The 15,660-nt window shown below is 38.6% G+C and overlaps 1 protein-coding gene and 1 long non-coding RNA gene across 4 annotated transcripts in view; both read left to right on the top strand.

Annotated features, from left to right (window-relative positions):
* DUSP10 (dual specificity phosphatase 10) overlaps positions 1-4,152 on the top strand; it is a 40,987-nt gene extending 36,835 nt beyond the window's left edge. For all 3 annotated transcript variants that reach the window (XM_032289306.1, XM_032289307.1, XM_032289308.1), the window contains exon 4: positions 2,881-4,152. In XM_032289306.1, the coding sequence (XP_032145197.1) occupies positions 2,881-3,146 (266 nt within the window). In that variant the 3' untranslated portion in view covers positions 3,147-4,152. The remainder of the gene's footprint in view (positions 1-2,880) is intronic.
* A 1,481-nt stretch (positions 4,153-5,633) lies between these two features.
* Positions 5,634-13,143, top strand: LOC116558970. The gene is made up of 2 exons (XR_004272256.1): positions 5,634-9,833; positions 11,898-13,143. It is a non-coding gene; the product is annotated as an uncharacterized LOC116558970 (long non-coding RNA).
* The last annotated feature ends 2,517 nt before the right edge of the window (positions 13,144-15,660 follow it).

The following is a 15,660-nucleotide window of genomic DNA, read 5'->3' as shown; positions in this document are numbered from 1 at the left end:
AATGAAATAGGGGTAGGGGTTAGCATTTACATGCTCTATAACCAGAAGAATGGATGGAAAGTGAGGAATTGGAGGCCTGAGCTGCTGCTGCTGCTATTTGATCTACTAGCACCCTTCAGCACCTTGAAAGCAACATACAGTGAATATGACATCCCTTCCAAACACATCCATGCCTTCCTGTCTCCCTGCTAAGCCTATCCATCCAGCATAAGAGGAGATGGTACTAGCTTTTCTTTGACAGTCTGCCCCAAACTCAGGGAAGTAGGAAAGATCAGGTTGTGTAACCGGAGTAGTTTCCAAGGAGGAAGTTTTACCAACTGCAGGCTTTAATCCCCAGAAGGAAGCAACTAGCAGCCTAATCCTAATCTTAACTTCTGCAACTTCTATAGCTCCAAACTGCTTCAAGACTCAAATATCATTTTGGGAACACCTGCAATATAGCAAAACTCAACATTTGTTTATTTTTAAGTAACTTCAACTCATATCACCCTAAAGGGGTGGCCTAGTACTTTTGCTAAATATTACAGCAGGTTGTTACCATTCCAGGAAGAATAGATTTAAGTGGAGTGGGGTGTTCCCTTGTCAGAGAAAAAACAAAACAAAACAAAAAAACAGCCTTAGGTTTAACAGCCATTGGGGTCTGGTGGATATACTGTAGTGTTATATCTCTGGTCATTTTGGCAAGCTGTTTTCATTGCTAATTATGCCATGAGCACAGGACCGTGGAATACTGAGTCTGAAAGGACATTCAGAGTGATCACTGAACTTAGAGAAGTAAAGTGACTTCTCCACGGTCATAGGAATTCTAGTGTCCAAGAAGGGACCAGAATCCAGGGTTTTTGACTCCCAAGCCTGAGGCTTTTCACAACACACTAGGGTGATGTTTATGATGCCATATTAAGTAGCTCCCAACTGGCAACACTTGAGGATGCAGAGATACTGTAGATTCTTTATTAATAAAATCTGAGCCAAACCTGGAGCACTGAGGAAGAAAAATTTCTCAACAAGCAGATGAGGAACTTCTGGTTGATACATGATGTTATGACTGAGATTCCATCTGACTTAATTCCAGTTGGAGGAAGTTAGGAAATTATTTTCTATTTAATGAGTAGGGTAAGAAATCCTCTTGTTCTAAGAGGATTTCAACCAAAGCTCTCACATTCATTATAGATTACTCAGGCTTACCTGTGCCCACCCCCCCCCCTTTTTTTTGGAAGGAAAACAAAACCAATAACAAATAGCATTTAGCCTGAAGAACAATTCCGAATCACAACCCGCACAGGCACAGTTTTATTTTCATTGTTATATTATTGGGTAAACTGAAATCTCACAGTCTTGCTTTAGGAAAAACACAGCAGGTTTTATAAACATAATAACTTTCACTGAGAGTCTAATATAAACTAAGCAGCATCTAAGTTTAGTGTTTATGCCAGTTTATTAATTCCTGAATCAAGTGTGTGTAGTGGAACCGTAGTCTAGCTGGGCACTTAGAAGCTCATTCTCTTACCACCATGATTTCTAGTCTTGACTTGGAACTAAATATTGTGTGCTGAAGGGAAGAAGTGGAAAAAGAGAGATGCTTTTCTTGAAATACTGTTGACTATGAGACGTAAACCTCATCTGTCAATTGAGATACAAAGCTACATCAGGTTTCTTTTCTTTTTCCTGGTCCACTAGAAGTAGTTTGGTCCAGAAGCAGTTTAGGTGAAATGACTACTCTCTCTACCCCTTCTCCCTCACTACCTGTTTATCTAATTGGTGTTCCTTCAAGGAAGCTTTCTTAGGGATGCGTTATAGTCTAGAAATGTCATTAATAATCTGTTCAGTCAGTGCCCACATGCTATTCTCCTGAGTCTTTAATATATCTAAAAACTTAGCAAGTCTCTCCTTTAAATTGCTCTGGATTTTGAGCCATTGATGGAATTCCTCCATCTTCTGCATTATTGCCATATTAGAATGTCATACGGGGATGCAAAGGGGGTTGAACACTTGAGAGGTAACACCCTGAGCCTGTGTGCTACTGGTCTTTAGTTAACTTTGCAACAACTGGATTTTCTGGGGAGAAGCTGAACATAGTGTCTTTCTAGTTTAGCTGTATTCCTTTAACTTTAATCAGGGTTTAGTATGACTAAAACTCTTATCCATTTAATGCCCGTTCCTGTACAGAGCAAATCTATGGAATAAAAAAAGTGTTTTTTCTCTATCACAGGTGAGAGAGTTGTTGTTACGAGCACTAGGTTACTGACAATTGGAATTAACATTCTTAATCCAAAGAGGAACTGTGTGTGTGTATATATATATATATATATTTACATATATATTTATATATATTTATATATATATAAATATATATATATACATACACACACATATACATACATATATTTGTGTGTGTGTGTATGTGTGTTTGTGTGTATAATTTTCCCCTCCCTCTCTCCTTTTCCTTCCTTCATTTTTTTTTTCGGTAGTGTGATTCCAGAAAAAAAGAGAACATGACATTTGAGAGAGGGTCAGTGACTGTTATAGTGGACTTCATCAGTAGCTTGTTCAACATGAAAGTTATCTGTGTTATAGGTCTGGCTTTAGGCCACTGCTGTCACCTGTGAAGCAAACTGTTCCTATGAGCAATTATTTCATTTAATCCTCTCTTTAAGTGTAGATATATAGCTTCTCATTCATGCTGATATCAACTTTTGCCAGTTCTGGAAGTTGTGACATGAATATACATAATGAACTTGTAGATTATACTTGGCTTTAAAACTGTTTTAATTCACTGTTTCTCGACAAAATAAAGCATTGCAAAGTTTAGATAAAAGTTTCTCCCTCCATGCCTCTCTCTTTCGTCTTCTCTTCATCTCTTGTCTTTCTCCCTTCTTCCAGAGGAAGCTCACCAGTGTGGGAAGGGGCTTCTCATCCACTGCCAGGCTGGGGTATCCCGCTCCGCCACCATCGTCATTGCTTACTTGATGAAGCACACTCGGATGACCATGACTGATGCTTATAAATTTGTCAAAGGCAAACGACCAATTATCTCCCCAAACCTTAACTTCATGGGGCAGTTGCTGGAGTTCGAGGAAGACCTAAACAATGGTGTGACACCGAGAATCCTTACACCAAAGCTGATGGGCGTGGAGACGGTTGTGTGATGATGGTCTGGATGGGAAGGATTCCTGTTCTCCATTAGGAGACAATAAGGAAGGAGGATGGATTCTGGTTTTTTTCTTTTCTTTTTTTTTTTTTTTTAGTTGGGAGTAAAGTTTGTGAATGGAAACAAACTTGTTTAAACACTTTATTTTTAACAAGTGTGAGAAGACTATAACTTTTGATGCCATTGAGATTCACCTCCCACAAACTGACAAATTAGGGAGGTTAAAGAAGTAATTTTTTTAAACCAACAATAAAAATGTAATACAACTCGTTTCTCCCCCTTTTCCTTTTAAGCTATTTGTAGAGTTTATGACTAAATAGTCTGTGCAGGTTCATAGACCGAAGATACTACACACTTTAAACCAATTAAAAAGAACCAAAAGTAAATAGAAAAGACATTGAATCACCAAGGCCTGGGGTCCTCCTGGGCTGTCCACATAGAAAACAAAAACCTACCAAACCAGGCCCTGTTGTGCTCACTGGTGCAAAGAGAAAATCAGGGCAGCTTAAGTGGTCTAAGAATCCTTCAGGCATTCTTTAAAGAGACAAAGGATATCTGATTTTGTGTGTTTCATGCTCTGGATTTTTTTTTTTTTCCTTCTCTGTGTTTAAGAGATTTTTTTTTTTTTTTTTAATAGTAAGGAACTGACCATTATACCGTACGCCTTCACTGGCTTCCTGTGCAATAATATGATGTTTTAAGTGTGCAAACAAGTTAGAGCTGGCAGCTGAATGATAGACAAATATTGCAAATTTGCCAGCTTGGAGATAGAAAGGAATTCAACAATATATCAGTTACTTTCCTTCCCACCTTTTTCCTTTTTTTTTTTTTTTCTTTGATTTGATTCTGGTTACAGTACCATAAACCTTGTTACATATGTATATCAGAATGTAAGAAAAAAAGAAAAAATTATTTAAAAATATTTTTCGCAAAAAAAAAAAAAATCTTGGTGTGTTTCTGTTGATTGTGTAAAATTTTATTTTCATTATATAAATGAAACTGGTTTGGGATGTGTGTTTTTTCCCCCGTCTTTTACCTTAACTCAGGTTCAAGCCTTTCTTAGCTCTGGTAACTTGCATATATAACAAAGTTGAAATAAAACACAGATTTTTGTATAGGGAAAGAGAGATGAGAAAGACACATATCTAGTCTTCTGAGTGTGAAGCAGAGAGAATTAGCAAGGAAGTGAAAGAGCTCCAGTATTGATCTACCCAGTCACTATCCCCTCTATTCTCATAATGCCGTCATCCTCCTCTGCAAATATAATTCCTCTCACATTGGGGAAGCTTTGTGTAAAGTGAACTTAAGGGGATCCCATCTGCCTTTGCACCTTGGTGACCAAATCACTGCCAGATTGATTGGTGAGAATTCAGTGATCTCTCCAGTGGCTATTAGATAAATATTTATGACAATCTTTCATTTAGGGATCTTGATATTTCCCTGACCCCTCCATTGTCACTTGCTCATTTGACATCTTTGGTGACATTAACATGTAATGCATTGCAGCAAATCACTGTTGCCTACTCTTTTCCCAGAGAACTGAAACTGAGCTTTGTACATATGTACAGCTTCCTTATAACATTGGGTTAATGCATAGCTGGGTTCCCAATTCACTGTTGATGGAGGGTTGGGGGCATGGGAAAAACATAATGCAAATATTTTCTATGTTTAATTAAAATAGAAGTCTAGTGGGACTTGGCCATAAGGAAGATTTATGGCAAACTGAAATTTGCCTGGGGTGAATAAAAGAGTTGAAGAATCTGGCATGTTGGAGTCTATGTGATGGCATTTGACATAAATAATTTTGTGTATGTTGACTTGAAAATGTTAAAATATTTTTTGACATTTTTTTAAAAAGTGGCTTTTCTACCAAAAATAATTTTAATTTTATAGAAAAGTGGAAACTGAATTTAACAGCAATTAACAGAGCTGTTTTGGATTATTTTAATACAAAGTATTAATCAGGTGAAAAGTAAATCTCTGCTTTGTACTTTCTACTCTTCAGACAATTTCCTTGATGCTAGAGTTTATTTAAGGAGTCAGGTTGATATATAATTCGTGATTTAAAATACATGATACTTTATCAGACATTTTTGTTAAAGTCTAAATGTTAAATTTCTGATAGTATGTAAGGTATATTGCTGCCCTCTCTCTCTTCATTCTTTCCTTCTGATTTTTCTGTGTTCTCCCTCCCTCCCTCCCTTCCTCCCTCCCTCCTTTCCTTCCTCCCTCCCTCCCTTCCTCCCTTCCTCCTTTCCTTTCTCCCTCCCTCCCTTCCTCCCTCTCTCCTTTCCTCCCTCTCTCCTTTCCTTCCTCCCTCCCTCCCTTCCTCTCTCCCTCCTTTCCTTCCCCCCTCCTTCCCTTCCTCCCTCCCTTCCTCCCTCCCTTCCTCCCTCCCTTCCTCCCTCCCTCCCTTCCTCCCTCCTTCCTCCCTCCCTGCCTCCCTTCCTCCCTCTGTCCCTTCCTTCCTTTGCTTCCTCCCCTTCTTTCCTTCCTTCTTTCTCTCTTTCTTTTTTCTTTCTTTCTAACAAAACAAGGAGAAAAATCAATACAGTTTCTCATCTTTATCCATATGGAAATGATTTATGTTTTTGGAAGTTTATAATTTTGAGAGAAAGCCTATCCTGGGGCAAATAGTAATCCTGCCAATCAGAATACCAAGGATCCTGAGAGGGACTCAGGTCTTTTCTACTAATCTCTGAATCACTTAGCCTCTATTTCGTCATAAGGAATGTAACCACTTTATGAAAATAATACAGATTAACCAAGCCATAGCTCTAGAAACCAGACTCCACAGGTTGCTGGGCCTCACTAGCTGTCTGAGAGCTTTAGGGCTGCCTTAGGAGATAATCGTGTCTTCCCAAGAAAGCTGAGTCCCTGGCCAATGCATGAACCATTCTCAGACTCCAGCAAGGGTTGTTTTACACTTAGTGAATCTAATTACTTAGTAGAATGAATCTGTAATTAATTTTAAAAACATAGCAAGCATTGTTATCTTGAGCTGAACAAAATAGTAGCTTCAGCTTTCTATATATATATTACATTTATTTCAATAGTTAATGCTTTTCCAATCAATGAATGTTAAACAGGATAGGAGGTTTTCATTTCTTGAAAGAGTTTGTGCCAGTTTCTTCCAGACAAGGAAAGGCAACATGGGAGGTAGGGCAGAGAAGTTGATAAATGGAAAACATGTACACAGGGAAATATGCAAGAAGAAATGTACAGAACCCCACAATCACATGCTGGCAGTAAAGGGGAAAAATGTCCTTTTGTAATGAAATATGAGAAACAGGAGAAAATGGGAGGCTAAAAGGAAAAGAATAAAAAAATTATGTCAGGGTACAGAACTAGGACCTGAATTACACTCCAGAGGCAGACTCAGATAGAATGCTAATAAATTGCTCAACTAGATATTCCCATAGTTAAGAAGTCCAATGAGCCAAATTAAATAGAGGTCAATCAGTGACGGCCTTCACTTTGTTTGGGAACAGGCTCTTGTAAATAGGCCACAATACATTTTATTTATGCTTTTTTTCCCCAAACATGAAACATGTAATCTCAGGAAATATAGATTACTGTTTGGTTTCAAGCTCTGATTGGACATAGTTGTTGCATATGGGTGGGGGTCAGATGGAGTGAGGTAGAAAATTACTATTTAGCACTGGCACCCAGAAAGATGGGCCATAATTCAGAAGTGCTCCAAATTACACCTATCTATAGAAGACTTCCCGCCTTTTTGAGGTGGTGGAATATGAACAGCAGTGCTTCCTGTGGTTTCTGATTTCTTCCTTCATGACACCTTTTCAGTGTTTGGTACAAGGTGCATGTATCAGGGTTTAATAAGAAGGAGACACAGTGATATAGAATGAGCGGTTTATTCCAGGGATTAGACCTCATACAAGTGTGGGATGTGATGAAGTCAATGGGAGTGTGTTGCATCTGTCTGATAACAGGCTGAATTCTCTGGGTCAGCACGGCCATCAGTAACAAAAGCTGGATATGAACTAGAGGAGAACAAAAAAGAAATGGAATTAGGAGGAAAAACTGGAACCCGTATCAGCCTTTTACCAACCTCAATGTGGATGGCTTCCAGAGGGATCGAGTGCTCTCTGCCATAGAGCTGAAGACCTACCTAGCATAGAACTTGGCAAAACTGAAGACAGAGCTTTGGGAACTTCAATCACAGCTGCTTCACTAAGTGCAGGTGAGTCACCACATCACGGAAAAGATGTGCTTGCAATCATAGAGTTTGGTGCCCCCTTCAAAAGCCTGCTTCTTCAATTCTGCTTTTCCAACCTCGTGCAAATTTCCCTTAAGGCTAACCTTAACTCAGTGTGAATCAGGAGAGGGAATTCTGGAAAATACAGTTCCCGATTTAGCTAAGTTGATACGGTAGAAAACTATCATAATCCATCCCTTGCCAACTTGGCATCCATGTCCACGTCTCTTAACTAAAGGTAACTTCCAAATGAAGACATTAGCAAAATGATGCTTCTACCAAATAGGATGCAACTATCAGTTCTACAGATGAAAAAACACTGAAAACAAAAGACGGCCAGGCGCAGTGGTCATGCCTGTAATCCCAGCACTTTGGGAGGCTGAGGTGGGTGGATCACTTGAGGTCAGACGTTCAAGACCAGCCTGGCCAACATGATGAACCTGTCTCTACCAAAAACACAAAAATTAGCTTGGCATAGTGGTGCATGCTCTATGATTCCCCTATCAGGTTAGTGGCTTCATGTAGATTCCTGCATAATAGAGGAATTACATACCTGTAATTCCAGCTACTCTAATCACTCGAACCCAGGAGGCAGAGACTGCAGTGAGCCAAGATTGCACCACTACTCGCCACCCTGGTTGATAGAGTCAGACAATGCCACAAAAAAAAAAAAAAAAAAAGAGGAGACATAGCCTCATAGGTTACTTTGTCCATTTTGGGGACGATGTGCAGTCCTTTTTTAGCTGAGATCCACTTTCCCTTCGATGTCATGTACTTTAAATATATTGAGATATAAGGATGTTATGGGTTGAATTGTGTCTGTTAAAAAGCCATGTTGAAGTGCTAAACCCTGGACCTTGTAAATATGATCTTATTTGGAAATAGGTTCTTTGCGGATATAATCAAGAAGAAGTCATATTGGATTATGGTGGGCTCTAATTCAGTGACTGGTGTACTTAGGAGGGGAATTTGAAGACAGACACAAAGAATGTCAAGTAACAATGCAGGCAGAGATTGGACAAAGAAACATCAAAGATTACCAGCAACCATCAGAGGCTACAAGAGAGTCATTGAGCAGATTCTCCCTCAGGGCCTCTAAAAAGGAATTGACTCTGCCATCACCTTGATTTTGGACTTTTAGCATACAGACTGCAGTAAAATTAATTTCCATTGTTTTAAGCCACCCAATTTGTGCTACTTTGTTATAGCAGCCCTAGGGAACTAATACAAAAACTAACTATAGTTACCCCATTTTATATTAGATGGTGGATGGGAGAGAAAAAAAGAATTGATTAATATATGATGAAATACATTTCTATTAAGAAATATTTATAATCCTTTCCTTCCTAATTTCTATAACTGATCTTGTAGTCATAGCTGGTATTTATAACTTCCTTCTTTCACTACTCATTCCATATACTTGTGTCCTCAGCAAGCACATTGCCTAGTCATGGTTTCTTGCCTATTGGGGTGATCTCAATTTTCATTTTTGACGGATTCAGTCTTTTGCAGTTGAGCCCTAATTGGGTTATTTTCCGCCTACTTTGCTTGTTACAGTAACAAAAGTAATTACAAGACTTGAAGGTATAAGATATGACCTTGAGTTCCAGGCACACTTTTTCTTACTCCTACAAGCTAGTAGTAATCCAATTTCCCTTTGATAGTCACAGTCATCCCAGCCCATACATTAATATCTTACTTTTCTTATTGATTCTTTAGCATGAGGATCCCAAAGCCGCCTGCAGGGAATATCAACTTCTGTCTTGATGGAATCATAGCTGTATCTCCTATTAGAAGCATCTCTCCCTTGGAAACCAGAACTTCTAGACCAACAGAGTCTAAAGTTGAGAATAGAAAGAATAAATTTTGCTGTTGATCACTATGGGTAACAGTGAGAGGAGTCCGTTCCATCTTCACCCCTGGATTCCTGAATCTATGAAATCTGGATAAGGGAGAAACAGCAATATGCATTGATGGATCATTTAGAGAATTTACTGCATCTTTCAGGACATTATCCTAGCCCTGCAAAGTGTTTTCATCCATCTAGCACAGTAAATAAATTGTTAAAAGAAGAATTCCACCTTTCTACTGCTTTACAGTGATGGATAACAAGTTAAGACTAATGAATTCCACGATCATGAGTCTGCTATTCTTTATTTGCTGCAAAGTAAGTTCCTTGGTCAAAAGCAAAGCATTGTGGAATACCATGATGGGAAATAAGATATAAGAATTCTGTACGTCCATAGATGCTGATTTTGGCAAAGGTATTACAGATAGGGAAGACAAATCCCTATGAAGAGTAAGTTTTTTATGGAGCAAGAACAAAATACTGCCCTTTCATGCCTTGTGAGCAGAAGTTCATGTTGCTGAACTCACGCATACCCTCCATGTCTACCGCCATGGCTATTTTGTTCATGCACCTATTGGTCAAGGACAGAAGAAACTGAAGAGAAAAATCTGATAGAGGTCTGTAGAATGTGTCTTCTTGCCCATTATTAAGATCCATACATGCTGAGGTTTAACTTTGATGAGCATTCACATGGGCCCATTTAGAAAGATCTATCCATTTCCTTCTTCCCCAGATTTTCCTGTCACTAATTTTCCAGGCATGTTTCTTCTAAGTCCCTTAGTATCCATCTAAACTATTAGCTACTGCTCATGAAGCAATGTAGATTTGTACCCCTGGCTCTCTCTCCTTTGAAGCAAAATGAACAATTAGGTACACTGCTGGAAGTTCTCCCTACTGGGAAAATTATTCTTCCTCACACCACCATTGTAGGGCCACAACGATGTAGTCATTCAGTTTTGGATGATATCAGAATATCATGCAAAAATTTCTGTAAACAAGGCCAAATATTTTTCAGTCCACTGGTCACTGAGTGCTTCCCATGAGGCCATGGGTGTAAGATTCTGAAGCTATTGTAGCACAAATAGACACCATGGATAACTGGGTCACTTGCTTATTCAATGTACTTGTGCTTGATCTCAAAAACCCTACTTACATTTGATCATGGAATGCTATACTTCATGCCTAACTTAGAGGCTGGATGGATCCACAACACTTAGTTCATCATGGGCAGTTCAGGTTGCATTATAACTTGATGGCCTATGATCAAGCTTTCAGTTTCAAACCGGTATTCTAAAGAAGAATTTTGAAGAAAAAAGAATTTCTGAATTAAAAGAATAATTTTTCTGAAGAAGTTGTTATAGTTTTGCTCCAGAATTCTAAATGTCTGCTCTATGATTCACCCTATCAGATTAGTGGCTTCATGCAGGATTCCTGCCCAATAGAGACATTTTTAGTGCCATGGAATCTACTGGATCTAGATGTAAGAGCAGTATGCATGGCAGCCTTGAACTGCTGTAGAGGCTTTTCTTATTCTAGACCCCACACAAAACTAATGACCTTACATCTTACTTGGTAAATGGATTGTAGTAGCATGCCTAATGAGATATATATTCGCTTTAAATCCACGAAGGCCCATTAGATATTGTCCCTCTTTCTTACTGGTAAGAGAGGTCAGATATAGCAACTTGTCATCATGTTCACGAATGGAGCATCTTGGCATGCTCAAAACAAGTAAATCACTACAGATTTCAATAACATATTCAGTGGATATAAACTACTGAATTTTGTGGAATTTATTTATCACTCTTTGGTATGCAAGTCTCTTAACAACATATCTAAAACTAGTTATTTCATCCTGTTTACCAGGTACAGTAAGCATGATATAATATCATTAATACAATGTATCTGCATGGTATCTGGTGGAATGGATAGACAATTATGGTCTCTATGGACTAGATTATAACACAGGGCTGTAAAGTTGAAATAGCCCTGAAGTAGGACAGTGGAGGTATATTACTAACCCTGTTGGCTGGAAGCAAATTTCTTCTGATGATATTTACCAGAGATTAGCAAACATTCTCTGTAAAGAGCTAGAAAATGAATATTTTAGAATTTGTAGGACATACTATCTGCCATAATTACTGAAATCTGCTGTTGTAGCACAAAAGCAGCCAAACATAATATATGCGTAAACGGATGTAACTGTGTTCTAATAAAACTTTATTTATAAAAATCCAGTAGTCTGAATTTGGCCCATGAGCTACAATTTGCTAATTTCTGGACTTCATTAACAGGTATAGAGAAATAAGTATTTGGCAGCTCAATGGCTCCTGACCAGGTGCTGCTAGCCATATCTGTTTGTTCCATCAATGAAACTACATTTGGAACAACAGCTGCAATTGGAGCCAACATCTGATTGAGATATTAAAACTTCACTGTCATTCTTCAGAATTCATCTGTGTTCTGCATAGGATAAATTGGGAAAGTAAATCAGGAATTTGATAGGAATCGCCATCCTTGCGTTTTGTTTCAATTCCTGTTGGTGGCTCTAATCTTCATAATTCTTTAAGGGTTCCTTTTGTTGACTATTTTGGCATATTGCTTATTGCTGCATAATAAACTATTACAAAACTTAGGGAGTTAAAACAATAACAATTGTTTTGCTCACTAATCTGTTTTAGGCAGGTTCAATAAGGAAAGCTCATCTCTGATAAACTCATGAAGATAAGACATATCATCTGGGAAGGCTTGGCTGGGGCTGGAGAACCTACTGCCAAGATAGCTCTCTCAAATGACTGGTAAGTGCTTCTTACAGTTGACTTGGAACTCATCCAAGGTTATCCACTGGATACCTTGGCTCCTCTCCACATGGACCTCTCCATGGGGATGCTTGGGCTTCCTGAAAACATGGCAGCTAGTTTCTAAGAACAAGTATTCCAGAAGGCATGGATAAAAGTTGTAAGTATTCTAAATCACTTAAAATCTGAAGTACTGGATCACTTCTGCCAAATTCCATTTATTAAGTGAATCAGTAATGCAAGCCCAGATCTAAGGGCTGGGAAATTAGACTTCACTTCTCAGTGCATAGAGTAGCAAAGGACTTGTGGCCCCATCTTTAATCCATGATAGTTCACTTTGCACAACAAAGCCAAAACTAGGAGACTGGCAAATGTTACTACCCTCAGAGGAGAGTTTTTTAGGAAAATAATATCAAATTTCACAGTTCTACGAAACCACTGGGGGCTCTACTGAGCAGTATTTCAAATAGATTATACTCTACCAAGTGAGCAAGAGAAGTTAGAGAGGTAGAGAAAAAGGCCCAAAGAAAAGAATAGAACGCAAGTATTTATTCATTAGTACTTGTTCCTTATGTATGTCAATTCCAAGAAAGTCATCAGAAAGACAGTTCCTTTCTGCTAATCTGGACATGAGTGTCTGGGATTCTCTTAAAAGTGATCTTCTCAATGCCAGGCAGCACTGGACCTTAGCATTTATCTATTTATTTGTTCATTCAACAAACATGTGTTTCATTTATATCTTTCACTTTATATTCTTGCCCAAACTATGGCAAGTGTTTATTGAGAAGACTCTACCCTTGAGGAGCCCACAGCCTTCCATGTATCTATTTAGACTATAGGTTAAAGATGTACCTGGTCTTCCCTATAACACCTAGGTCAGTGTCTTGCTTATAGTATTGATCAGTATTTTGTTACTGAGTGATCAGAGCATTTTTATTCCGTTGGCTTTTGACATCTAAAATACTTGTTGGCTTATAAAACCCCAGAATATTTAACAATCAGCTCTCATAAGCTGGCATGTGGGATAGTATCAAAAAGCTCTCTTCTGAGGTAGAGCTTTATCTCCTTACGAGGATAAGGCTGTCACAGCAGACAGTGCCTCAAGGATCTTTTTTTTTTTTTTTTTTTTTTTTTTTTTTTTTTTTTTTTTTTTTTTTATCTTTAGCTAATTTAAAGCTGTCTCTCCTTATTTTGAATGGGAGGAAGAAAATAGCTGATTAGAAATAGGGGGAAAATAGTGTCAGGATTGATGGTGGAAGAGCAGCAAAATAATTATTATTATAGTTGTAATGCTCTGCATTTATATGGTATTTTTTTCCAAAGGTCTCAGAACACTTTTCTAAATACTGCCTATAAATTCAGAAACAATTATGAAGAAGTCAGAGTGAAGCATAATTATACTAGAATTTTACTCTGGAATATAATTCAATACTCTAATACAATTTTACTCTCAAATATAATTCAGTGAAAAGTAGCCTTATTGTAAATGGAATTATTGACATACATTTGAATTTTTACGGCATATTTTCACATAGGAAGTGCCAGGATATTGGTCTTCAAGGAAAACACTAAATATAGGTGCTAACAAATTTCCATGTTATAAGGGAAATAGGGGAGAAAGTTGTCAGATAGCAGGTTGAGATAAAAATCAACATTTCCTGACCATAGCCCAATATTCTTGCTAGAGGTATTTTAAATGACATGAGCCCAGGGCTCTGGTAAAAGATGAAGTCCTCTGTTCCTGGAATAGCAAGAGAAGGTTACAAATTTCTCGGAAGATGGCAGGCAGAGAGCAAGAACTGAATCCACAAAAGTGTCTAACATAGAGATTAGGAGGCAGGAGGTAAGCATGAGGGAGAAATGCAGCCCACAGAGGTTTCTTTTCTGCAATATTTGGACTACTAAGGAAATTATAAATGGACTAGGGTATCTGTGAACCATCAAAAAACATACGTAAATTTGTGTATGTGTTTGGACTCATTCATTACCATGAGGGTGCCCACAACTTTCATCAGATTTTCCTATGGTCTCCTAACCAAATGGATTAAGTAAGATTTGCCAGCCTAGAGAGATGCCTTGAGAAATGAATTTGATATTGCTTGTAGAAGAAAGTCACTTTACTGGCTTCTGCATGGTTTAGGCCTTTGCCTACCATTTTCATTCTCAGCTGAAAGACAGCACAAAGTGGTAGCATGGCAAACTCTAGAGAAAGATGGCTGAGATTCAGATCCACACCCTACCACTTTGCAGTTGTGTGACTTTGAGCTGGTTACTTGGCTATTTAACCTGTCTGCAGCTCAGTTTCCTTAAAAATGAAGATAATTATAATAGCATCTATTTCATCTGGTTTGAAGGCACACTGAGCTCCCCCACGTTGATCTTCTCCCATTACATAAAACACCATGTTCCTCCTTACCTCATAGTCTTTGTACAAGCTATTCCTTATGCATGAAAAGTCTTTCGCTCATTCCTTCCCTAGCAAATTACTGATGATCCCTTAAGGCTCAGTTTAAATTTCACTTCATCAGAAAAGCTCTGACCCCCGCATAGCTCAGTTTAGTCCCTCTCTATAATATCTGACATGATGCAGTGGTCTGCTGAAGTTGGCTCACGCTGGCTAACCAGAGCTGATTGTTGAATGTTCTGGAACTGTGTGAGCTGGCAACTGCCACTGCCCGAAGCTTGAAATTAACTGTGGATATATTTACACTGCAGAAATTGGCAGATGCTATAAATCAGGATATTTTTTGAAAGCTCATTTACCAACAACCACTGTATACAGCATCCTGTATGTTTTCTTTTTCACACTTATCACAATTTTAATTATGTCTTAATTCTCTGATTGCTTATGTAATGTCTGTGTCTCTCACGAAGAAGTAAGTTTCATTAGGCAGGAAGCACATCTGCCTATTCACTGCTATACTTATAATAGTCTAGTCTGGGCATTTAACTTTGTCAAAGAAACTAATCAAAAAAAAAGGTAATCTGCAAATAGCACTTATGTCACTTCCAGGCACAAGAGGAGAATTACTTAGGGATAAAGAAGTCAAGCCAATGTGACATTCTTCTTCTGAAACTCTCTCCCATGTGTCATGTGATAGCTGGTGGTGTAATACATGATGTGGTTCTCAATATGGGGACATTAGAAGCTCCTGACAACCATAGAACTTGAGTTACTTTGTGGGATAACAATATGGCACATGTTTTCTACTCAGGATTGGTGAAATGCAGCCTATCACCTTATCAAAACTGTCTTTCTTGGTCATCTGGGTAGCCTTAGTACTCCTAGACATGCCACGATCTGTGTGCTTCTCTGCCGCCTATACTAGTCCACTTGAGTCAACTTCAGATGGGGCTACATGGATGTAAAAATAATAGCTGTGAAATAGTGTCTCCAGGGTAGTGTACTGTCCATCACCCCATGGTACTATGCAGCTGAAAGAGAATGTCACATGGGTAGTTATGATTACCTGAAGCCCATGAATTAGGAAAATATAAGGAACTCAAAAAAGACAGTCCAAATGGCTTGTCAGAGATGGAGAGCCTGGACCTGTCTCAAGAGCTGGGCTATAGTGGTCTGAGTGTCTGCTTCCTGGGTCTTAGTGCCTTCAAACCCTGACAGCCACCTACCTGGCCAGCAAGCCCC

This window comes from Sapajus apella, unplaced genomic scaffold (genome assembly GCF_009761245.1).
Source record: "Sapajus apella isolate SASKATOON/1434 unplaced genomic scaffold, GSC_monkey_1.0 scaffold22, whole genome shotgun sequence".
Lineage (NCBI taxonomy): Eukaryota > Metazoa > Chordata > Mammalia > Primates > Cebidae > Sapajus > Sapajus apella.
Note: the sequence above shows the minus strand (reverse complement) of the source record. Positions and strands in the feature narration are given on the sequence as shown.